General features: G+C 46.8%; 1 protein-coding gene across 1 annotated transcript; it reads right to left on the reverse strand.

Annotated features, from left to right (window-relative positions):
- Positions 1–6,224: 6,224 nt before the first annotated feature.
- Positions 6,225–10,365, reverse strand: LOC144039087 (uncharacterized). Its single transcript, XM_077552038.1, has 5 exons — positions 10,361–10,365; positions 9,830–9,859; positions 9,688–9,743; positions 8,212–8,295; positions 6,225–6,756 (listed from the first exon to the last, which is right to left on the reverse strand). Coding segments are annotated over exons 1-5 (321 nt in total). The 5' UTR covers positions 10,363–10,365; the 3' UTR covers positions 6,225–6,607.
- Positions 10,366–11,268: the final 903 nt, after the last annotated feature.

An 11,268-nucleotide genomic window follows, 5' to 3' on the forward strand; every position in this document is an offset into this window, starting at 1 on the left:
AAAAAAAAAAACCCTACTTGGTGTGCCGTGATGAGAAGAATTCCCGCCAGTTCGTCCTCGTCTCCAAAATGCGAAGGTTGAGCAAAGCACGACAGGCGCATCGTCGTCTTCTTGTACGGCGGCCACGGGTCAGAGGTCACCATGCAGACTGCAAGCGTGTGACAAAGCAAAAGGCTGCCGTTAGCTTTGCCGACACGCGCCGTCGCAAGACGTCACAAACTAAAGCGAATCAAATCGCATCCAAGCGCGTCTTCTTTGCTGACCATCAAATATTTTTAACAGACATTTTTTCATCCAATAATGAGGTCACATTTCAGTTGGCATTTATTGCTTATACAAAACTATTTTTCCCCCCCAATTAATATTCATTAAGCAATTCTTGTTGATCTTTTACCATTTGTTGAAAGCAAATAAGACGTCAAGTCAGCAATTTCATGTTTTTTCGCCGCCATTTTTTTCAACTCTCTCGTTTGCTTCTTGACGTTTACAAAGTCAATGTTTGCAAATGTCTTGTTTGGATCAAACACAAAAGAGAATGAATTGGTCCACCGTCATTATCCTCCGTAGTCCGTCATCAGAACCAAATCGGACCGTTTCAATTTTAACAATGGCTCGAAACGATGACTCAATTATGGAAATAGTTGTTGATTAATTTCACAATTTTGATAACGCCAGCAACTTTTGGATGATTTTTGTGTTGAAGCAAAATCAAACATTTGCTTTGACTGTGGAAAACAAAGATCGCCGTTTTTGCCGATTGTCTTCTTCACGTTTGGGGCCGAAGCAGCAACTGAAACATCATCCGTTCATTTTTAAAGACGGTCCATTTCAAATCAGGTCCTATTTGTGAAAGCAGATGAAGGAAATCATCGTCACACTTTTGGACAATTTCAAGTGGCCGATGAAGCCAAGAAGCACGTTTTGAAACGTGACTTTTCTATTGGATGGGACCGAGCCAAGAGCTCCTCCCACTTTCTTGCACTTCTCTTCAGAATGAATGAATGTTTTGTTGTTGTTGTTTTTTGAGCGACTTCCTGCCGGGTCAAGGTTTGTCACGGAATCCAAAAGTGGAGGAAATGAAAGTCACAAAAGACGTCAAGCCGGCACCAGGAAAAGTGTCCCCGTCTTGGCTGGGCCGGAGTCTCCATCATGGGGTGGGGGGCACTGAACCCCCCACCCCCACGTGCTCGCACACGCACACGCACAGCAATGATGGCGTCTCCAGGAAGACGACGTCACATGATGAGGCCGGAAAGGCCCGAAGACGGCGCCAATAGCGACGACGACGCGTCTCGTGTCCTTTCGCCGCATCAGCGAAAATCCTTCCTTTACAAAATCCAAATCTTTTTTCCATCACCTTCGACCGCTGACGTCGGCGGCCATTTTGCTGGCCTAATGCGATCATTGGGTCGTTGATGAGGAAACAGCGCTAATCAATGAGTTGTAAAACTGCTTTGTGTATTTTGTCCATTGTTTGACGTCAACAAGAATCGCTTTCGAACGTCACATTCGACTCACGACACTTTAAGATGCTAATCGAAGAGAACTGAGAAAAAAAAAGTCATTCCAAAAGGACGTTGATTGCGATCTTCTCTGGATCTCGTGCAGGTGTACCTAATGTTGCGTCCGGCCAGCGTGTTATCCGAAGGCATCGCCGTGTTATGCTTGCGGATTACGTGTGTTTGCGCAGGTGAGGTCGCAAGGTCACGCAGGTGAGACCCAAACGCGCACGCCGACGCGTCACCTGCGTGTTTGCCAAGCAATCATTAACTCCTGCCTGGCAGGTTCTTCTCATTTGCGTCAAGAGTTGAAGTGGAGCGTCGGAAAAGGAAAAAACATGCGATCTCCGTGAATCGCTTTTTACATCGCGTTTGTCGTTCGCGCCACCAACGGCGTCGTCGTTCCTCTTCACCGCAAAAGGCCTTTTCTACTAACTCCGCCCACATCCCGTTGATCGGCAGGTTTTGCTTGCGGGTCAAACGTCGCAACTTGTCTCCTTCAAAATGGAGGCCACAAGATGACATTCACATCGTCATCGTCTTCTGCTGCTCACAAACGGCGCCGACCTCAAGTCGAAAGCCGAAAGCCGAAAGCCGTGCAACGGCGCCATCTACAGGGAAGTTTCACACAAAGCTGGGCCAGAGAATGATTTTCCAAAACTTGGATGGCTTGAATTTCGTCAACGGAAACTAAACAAACATTTTATCAACGCACATTTTTCACCGGACTCAAACTAGCCTCAAATAAAACCCTCGTTAATAAACAAAATCCGTCTGCATTTCGTCGACGAATAAAGACGAGCCGAAAATGGACTTCAGTTCATAAAAAGTGGACTCAACTCGACGGCCGTCGTGCATTTTGAGCATGAAAAGACGTACGCGGGTTCTGCAGGTCGTCTTGTTGATAAGCAGCGGCCAAAGTCCGCTAGCAAGCCGCCGCCCGCAAACAGGAAACGCGCGCACGCACACACATTGGGGAGCTGCAAGAAAAAAAATGAAAAAAGAAAAACGATTCAATTGAAATAATAATATATTGTTTTAAATACAAATAAAGAAATGGATAAAGCTGACAAAGAACGTGTCGCGTTCCTGATTGGGTTCCGACAGCAAAACGTTCAGCGTCAGCAACGAATGAAAACGATGCTCGTCAATCGGGGGGGTCGGGAGTGGGGGGGGGGGCTTTTGTTTGCACGCCGAGGACAGACGGCAGGTTAGGTAAAGGTGAGATGACGTCATCACAACAAAGGGGTCACTCGGAGTTCATTGAGCAGGTAAGGTTGAAGAGATGTCAAAATGGCGTCCGCCAAGACCACGCCCACTTGCTGCCAGTCAAACTCTGCCCCTCCCCAGCACCAGAAAAAAGAAAAAAAAGTGTCTCCAACCAGCGCAACGTGTCAAAACACAAAGAGTCGATAACCCCGGGAATATTCCAGAAAAAGAGGCGGGACGTCAGCAAGCGAGCGGGAACGTCAAAAAGGAGGACGGCGGCGATGGCGGCAGACATGTTGGAGGCGCGGCGGAAAACAAAAGAGGCTCCACTGTGGGGCCGCTCTTATCTGTCTCGGGTCTTATCCAGCGGCCAACCGGCTCTGTTAGTGTAACCCCGATTGCCCCCCCCCACACTCCCCCCCCCCCTTCCACCTCATCCCTCGGAACAAACTGCAAAAAGTTATCAGCGCGGGCGGGCCTGACGTCATGCGGGCCCGCCGGTGCTGGTGCCGGAGACACACGCTGATAGCGCGGCAGGGGCCGCCTCCGCCCCGCGCAGGCTGTGGGAACCGCCGACCCGACCCGACTCGACCCCCACCGGCCCGTCTTGACACCTCGTAGGATACCAAGATTTCAATCATATGGAAATGAGCGCTCGTCAAATCGGATAATTCGCTTCGATATCACAAAATTGGAACATTTGATTTTCGTTTCTCGGTTAAAAATGTAAACCATGTGAGAAATGTCTCGGTCAAGCAAAAATGGTGCTAATTTCGTGTCGATTCGTCGACCATCGACTATTTTAACCATCGAGAAATCGTTGGGAGCCATTTTGTAATTTAAAATTGGCCAAATCCATTTCTGTAGTCCTTGATGAAGGAAGACTGCTTAACTTCCGTTTTGAATCAAAATAAGACATTTGCAAACTTTTGTTTTTACTTTGGAAAACGGAACCGGTCACCCCCCCCCCCCCCCCACTGGTTAATAAACAGTCATCAGGGGGCAAATGCGTTTGTAATACACTTTACTGAAAAATGAGTCGATTAATCGATCGAATAATCGATAGATACATCGATTCTCAACATATTCGATAGTGACGGCACTTCAGAATCTGTCGGTTCTGTACGGCGGTGATCTTTGAGGTAAAGCCAAGTTATTTGAAACTAAAAAGAAAAGTTGTCCGTAGGTTGACGTGAGATTCTGAACAACCAAACGGCACCTTTGATTTGTTGCAGTGTCCGATGATGTGTTTGGGTCGCGGGTGCGAGTTGTGTTTTTTTTCCAAGTTGTCGGCTTTCACATCATGACTCGCAGGTGCAGCATTCCCAACCAGAGCAAACACCCCGACCCGGTCCACTCCCACGGCCCGCCTCTTCCAAACCTTGTTAATGATCTTCCCTCAACGGCGGTTTCTATTCGCACCTTTCTCTTTCGGGTTTTGTGACCGAGCGGGGGGGGGGTTCTGCCACTCATCAATCTGTCCCTGCCGCGCAATTTCATTTGCACGTTTTGCCTCCTCGCGCGCTCGCCGTGTTTTCAGAGATGGATCTCTCGGATGGGGAGTGGAGACACTCTTATCAGCGGCTTGTCCCCGATAAGACGGAGAAGATTTGTAACGCTTGCACTCCTTCAGTCCCACGTTTGTGTGTGCGTGTTGACGATTGCTCCCTTTCTCTCTTTCTGACCTCTACCGGGTCGAGCGAGCGGGAGGAACAAAAGGGTGGCCTTGACAGACGGCAGGCTGGTGAGACAGAGCCCAAGAATCGGAAAAAAAAGGGAAGAAGGCGAGCGTTGTTGTCGTCTCCCTCCCTAAAGACTGAAACGTCGGCCTTGGGTGCGAGAACCAGCAAAAATAATGAGCCGGGTTGCAAAGCAAGGGAGGAAGAGCGGCTCATGTGAGAGTTAACGAGAGCTGCAAGTGGAACGCTACATTCCAACGCTGGCCCAACTGGCTTCAGAATCAAATGGATTCGCTGTCCCGCCCACAGCAAATAATATAATAATAATAATAATAAGTACAAACAAAACCACTCATTGAATTCCAATTGTGAAGAGGCTGTCTTTCTTCGTGAAGACGTTGTCGCCTTCGTTCTTAGGAAGTCCGTCCTCGGCCTTCTTGGTCTCGACGTACCGACTTCGCTTTTGTCAACGAGACCAAGTGCAAATTCTGCAGACATTTCGTGGGAATGCCGAAAGCATTTTGAAAGCATTTCCTGATATGAGAGACAGCCGCTTAGCAGTCGCTTAGCAGTCGCTTAGCAGTCGCTTAGCAGTCGCTTAGCAGTCGCTTAGCAGCCGCTTAGCAGCCGCTTAGCAGCCGCTTAGCAGTCGCTTAGCAGCCGCTTAGCAGCCGCTTAGCAGTCGCTTAGCAGCCGCTTAGCAGCCGCTTAGCAGCCGCTTAGCAGTCGCTTAGCAGTCGCTTAGCAGCCGCTTAGCAGCCGCTTAGCAGTCGCTTAGCAGCTGCTTAGCAGCCGCTTAGCAGCCGCTTAGCAGTCGCTTAGCAGCCGCTTAGCAGCCGCTTAGCAGCCGCTTAGCAGTCGCTTAGCAGCCGCTTAGCAGCCGCTTAGCAGCCGCTTAGCAGCCGCTTAGCAGTCGCTTAGCAGTCGCTTAGCAGCCGCTTAGCAGCCGCTTAGCAGTCGCTTAGCAGTCGCTTAGCGTGCAGTCACTTCCCATCTTTGCCACCCAAGGTCGGAGGCGGGATTCGAACTGGCGACCTCCTAGTTACGGGACAACACAATTTCCCACGTGCGCCGCTGAGCAGTATCAGAGAGTCCAATGACGTCAAAGTTATTTGATGATAAAGCAGTGATCTTGATTTTTTTTTTTAAGTCTATGCGTCTCCACAAGCCTCATCAGACCGCACACCCCTCGCAGGGCTTCTTTGCGTTGGTGGCGTGACGCCACGCTGACGGCCCAGCGCGCAATCACGAAGCTCATTCGTCTTTTTAATTGGACCCGGGCTGCTGCGGTGGTCCGGTGGCGCCTCTGGCCCAACGCCGGCTTCAAGTAAACCGATTCAGAGGAAACGCTGAGCAGACCGACCCGCGGATCACACAGTACAAAATCCGGCCCGGCAAAAACAACATTTGATTAAAACGTGGGCGGAACCACTTGAAAAGTTGCGTATGCGTTCCAAAAACACGATTTGGTCAGACAAGAAATAATATAAAGCATTACAGGTTTAAAGAAAAAATGCACATTTTACAAAAAATATGAACACAATTTTATGAGAAAAAAAGTCCAATTTCAAAAGAAATTGAAATTACAACAAATAATTGGCAATATTTAAAAAAAATAAATCACCGGTGAAGCAAAAATATGACAAGAATAATGTGATTATTATAATGCTAAAAAATTGCATCTTGACTTTGGGAAAAAAAATCCAAATTGTACAAAAATAAAGCTACAAACATAAAAGTATCCCTGTTATTTATTCATGAATGTTATTATTGTTATTTAAATGTCTTATAAGTCTTCTTAAAGACCCCCCCCCCCCCCTCCATTTATTGGCCAGCAGTTCCGCAGTCTTGATTGAAAGCAGGCAAACTTTGAACTTGACTTTCAAGCTGTTTGCTTTGTAGGAAAGTCGAATCCCCAAAAGTGAAGGAAGCTTTTTGCTCCCTTCCTTGACTTCAACGCATCGGAAGTCAATCCGTCCACGACAAACACAACATTTGGAGGCAGGCAGCAACTATTCTTCTTGTCCCTCCGCAATGAGCGTGTTGGCGTCGTGCTAGTGCGTGGACTGGCGTGCGTGCGCGTGCGTGTGCGTGCGTGCGTCTTGAGCTCGACGGAGAATCCATCAAAGCTTATCATTCAAAGTAAACATGACAGAGTGGACAAAATGTCTTGTGTGCCGCCAGACTTGCGTATCAGCGACGATGTGGTCCAAAGCGGCGTCAAACCATTTTGCACGTAGACGCGCGCACGCACGCACGCACGCGCGCGCTGGCTTCCAAAGACGAGCAAGAGGAAGAAGAAGACACGTTGCAGTCGCAATGTCGCGCGCTCAAGTTGCTTTGAAGGCCGCAAGCAAGACTTGGACGAGCTGAAAAGCAAGTGAAGCCGCTCGTAAATCATGCCGGCATCGACGGACGCGTTTTCTCGCCTCACCTTTGCACTTATTGACTCTCTTTTTTTTTCTTCTGTTTCTCAGAATTATGACGAGAGGCCTGCTTTTTATGGCAGATGACATCACAGCAGAGTTCAAAATTTTATTATTATTTTATTATTAGCCGGCTTACAAATCAGGATTGGGCAAAAATATGTTTTTTTTTAAATGCACACCATCAAGCATTTATGGTCAAATTTGTTGCATTAATGTAGACATTTTATTCACAAAAATTCTTTGAATGTATTCAATTTTTATTTATTTTTTGAATTATGTTAATTCATTCATCTCATTAGATAATTGTTCAATTTATTCAGTGATACCAAATGAAAACCAACAATTTTTTATTAAAAAGCCGGAATGAAGACATTCTACAAAATGTATTCAACTGGAAATGATTTTTAAAAAATGAATCTCATCGTTATGTTAGTAACAGCCAAATAAATAACATAGATCAAATTTGTCATGACAGTCGGGGTTCCTTTTAAGTGGCAAATTTGTGAGCCCCCCCCCCCCCCCCACACACACACAAAATGACAAGGAAAAACTGGAGTACTTGCGACATTTTAAAAAGACAAACTTGTGAGAAAAACAACGTGAAACCTGCGAGATGTACTTGCATGTTCTGTTTGTGTCAAAATTGTCAAGCGGACGAAACGCCGACGGTGGAAGAACGGCTTAAAAAGCATAATTATGGGTCGGGTTTCAATAAAGGAGATATGAGAGTCATTGCTTTATCGGGGCTTAAGCATCCGATTTTGCACTGTGACACAAATATCACATTTTTTATGCTAAATTTGTGACTTCTAAAAACATACATTTGTTCATGTCCGTAATACGTCATCGCAGCTCGTGAAGTTTTGAGCGTCTGCGTTTATTTGACGGCCGACTGAAGTCGTGACTTGAAGTGCATAAAAAGTCTCACTTGGTTTGCCTTTGCCTGACCTGCGCTTGTGTTAGCATGCGCGGCGTCCAGTCAGCGCGCTCGTCTACGTGTTACAAGATGGCCGATAAGCAAAGCAAACAAGCACGCGCCGTTTCCTCTCGGAGCGCCGTCATGTGATTCGGCAGGATAAAAAAAAGGAAAAAAAAAAGGAAAAAAAAAAGAGGCCGTATTCCGCAGGCGAGCATCGCTCGTTTCTGTGCATTTCGGGGGCGATCCGCACTCCAGCTTTAAGAGCTCGAACCCCAACGCTGATAACCTTTGGCTGACTGCTTAGTTCTGGGGTCAAAAGTCACACGCTGCAGTGAGTGACAGCGGGCGGAGCGGCGCTGGACGCTATACGGTCGGCAGAACTTTTTTTTGAAAGACACGTCGCCATCACTTTCAGTCCTACTGTTTGTTGACCTGTGCGTGTGTGCGTGTGCGCGCGCGCGTGTTATTGACCTTACCGTGACCCAGAGTCGGTCTTTCAGTCAGCGACCGCCAAGTAGTGGCACAAATCACCGTCGCAAAACGGTGTCGCCGTTTGCCATCTGTAAACAGGAATAAATTCAAGATTAGAAAACAGTGGCAAGTTTTGCGTGTGTGTGTGTTTATGGAGGCTGTCAAAATGTGTGTTTGGATTCTTGCGAAATTGAAGAGTCGGCTCCTTCCGCTTCCAGCTGCTCTATAAATAACGAGCGTGGCCTCTGAAATATTTCTGCTCCTAATTGGCCTGTCAAGCCTCCTCGTGTCCGATTAGAACCGAAAGCGAGCCAGGAACTTTCTTGCGCATGTTTTCTCACAATCAAGCGTCCCTTCACACGTTCAGCTCGTTAGAACGGATCACGAGCGGCCCCGCATTGCCCATCCATCATGGTTGCTGTGACGTCAGCGTTCTGGCGTCTTCCTGCTGCGGCGGCGCACGCCGCGTTATCAGCGGCCGCCGCAGTCCAAGCTGGAAGTTGGTGTGACGTCGGGCAAAATCCGCTGGGATCCCCTCAAGGACGATATCGGACGTTTTGCTCATCAGCACTTTTGCTACATTTCAGTCGGGAAAAACGAGGCCAACTTGAGCGCGGACTCCACAAACCAGCAACATTTTTTTCCTTCCTTCCTTCTTTCCTTCCACACAACCGACGCCGATGATTGTAAAATGTTAAAGCCGTTCAACGCTGCGAATGCTCATGCACGGCCAACAACAAGTTCTGCTCGGCCACCGACTCGATAACGACGGCAAACGTTTGCAAGTGCAACAAAGTTGGCAGATATCCAAAGGCTGGAGCGGATTTGATTTCTCTTAATTGCTCCACAACGTTGCTCGATACTTCAAGCGCGACCTGGAAGATGTTCTGACGCCGCCATATTAAGAAGCATTTATCTCATGATCCAAAATCGAGCAACTGCCAAAAGAACATTTGCGGAAGTTGGTTTTTTTTTGCCCATTTTCAAGCATGAAACTTCTGCTCACGGCAAAAATAATCTTTTGGTAACTTGAGGAGCTAAACAGAAGCCAGCAGGTTCGAGATTATTCTCCATTCGGCCTCCAGCCCTACCTGCTCAATTTAAAGACACCTTTAAGCTCACACTCAAATTGCCACCTGCCCTGCCTTACCTGCTGACATCTGGATTTGGGCCCATTTCAGTGCCTCAATAAACATGACTTTAGCAGACATGACAAGACATTAAATACCCAAACAGACAAATATAGAAAATGGCATGTGAAAGTTGCCAGTGACTATTTGGTTACTTTGGTGACTGTCTTGTAAATGACTTGTGAAAGTCGCGTGGGTGGCAGATGATACCCAGAACCCCGGGATATCTGCCAGCACAACCCCCCCCCCCCCCCTCCCAAAAGATACCCCCACAACGCTTTGCTACAAATTGGGTATTGAGAAGAGAGTGTTGTGGGGAGTCAACATCGGCCAGCCCAGAGGGGGACTCACCGGCGCCATGCCGATCCCGATGGAAACTTATCTTCTGACTCTCACAAAGATAATGCCTGTGAAAAATAAACACACATTCAGTCAGCAACCGGCTAGCTCACGTTGCGGTCCAATCAGAAGATCTGTTGCTGGCAATCCTTGCCTTTCAACATCCAAGGTTCTTATTGGTGGCCTGATGACATAGAAAATAAGCAAATAGCACGACAACACGGATACAGTTGAGCAACTACAAATACAAAGAGCACTGTGGGTTATATAAATACATTAGCTTGAACTTGAAAGAAATGTGGAGAAGAAAAGGTGCCATGTTGTTGTATCTGCTAATGTAGCACAGTTTGTTATCTAAGGTCGCCCCCTAGCGATGTACTTGACGAAGAGCAGCAGAGCAAACTCATGGAGAGCAGCAGGGAAATACATAAAAACACATTAACGTCACTATTACAACACAACAAGCAAACTGGCAACTTTGGTGGCGTCTGTGGAAATGAAAACAAACGCTTGAGATTGAATTGACTTCCGCATTAAGCGAGCGCGGTTCCAACATCTCGTCATCCTTCGCTACGATTGGTCAAATACTGAACAACCGCCGCGCTGGTTGGTTGAATATTTATTTAGACGCTAACAACAACATGACAGCTGGACCTCATGAAAACTTATTAAGAGGGGTACGTACATTGTCTAACGTTAAACACCACATTACCTAGTGATGGTCAAATGAAACCGATACCTCGAAACTTGTTTCCGACTTGAGGAATCACTGCAGTGCTTTGAAATGGTGCTTCCGAGTTTGCGTCGTTCTGCAAATATCACGTGACCGATGACGTTGAAAGGAAAAAATATATATATATATTTTTAAATCAACAGTCTTCTGTAAAAATAGATTGCTCTGTATAATTTATTGATGTTTTTTTTTAGTTGCTGAAAGAGTGCGTGAATGTTTCACTCTTTAGCAATTACTTCTTTTGTCCACTAGATGTCCCTTAAGTTACGTTCACTGAAGCAACAAAGCTCCGAATCCATTTCGGAACAATTTACAATTAAATGTATTTAAGGGAAAGCGTCAAAAAACGTTTCATGAAGTTTCACTTACCCATGTCTAGGCCTGACGTAACATCCGCACGTCCCAAAAGGTCAAGCTGTCGTGCCGTCTTGCCCTCAGGAATCCTCGCCTCGCCTCGTCCGTGCATGACAAGAAAGCAACGACTCCGAGAATGAGCTAGAGGTCAGAGTTCAAACCCACCCTGTTGGATTTTCAAAGGTCATTCCCAAGCGAGCGGCGGGGTCGTCATCATCTCGCTCACGTGGCTTCCCCCGCCCCCCCCCCCCAAAAAGGTACCATCCTGCGGTCCTCTTTTGGCATCACAACACTAGAAATGATTCCCCGCAGAAATCGAAATCTTATCAATAAATCTATATTTTTCTCCCAATAAAAATGTTTTGTGTTGCTACATAAAATCATTAATTAAAAAAAATTCAACTGTGAAAATATGTGAACTCAAGTTTCTAATGCAGTAAGTTTGGAAGTAGTGTTTTCAACTCGTGTAGAGCTTTAAAGTGGCGTTTTAAACAAGAGTTAGGCCT

This window comes from Vanacampus margaritifer, chromosome 19, assembly GCF_051991255.1.
Source record: "Vanacampus margaritifer isolate UIUO_Vmar chromosome 19, RoL_Vmar_1.0, whole genome shotgun sequence".
Taxonomy (NCBI): Eukaryota; Metazoa; Chordata; class Actinopteri; order Syngnathiformes; family Syngnathidae; genus Vanacampus; species Vanacampus margaritifer.

Bases quoted from the DNA above. Each gene is read 5' to 3' on its own strand.
- LOC144039087 (XM_077552038.1), bottom strand. The intron at 9,744-9,829 runs GCAAGGATTGCC...TATTTTTCACAG, and splicing joins AGAACCTTGGATGTTGAAAG to GCATTATCTTTGTGAGAGTC. The intron at 8,296-9,687 runs GTGAGTCCCCCT...TCCTGTTTACAG, and splicing joins TCGGGATCGGCATGGCGCCG to ATGGCAAACGGCGACACCGT.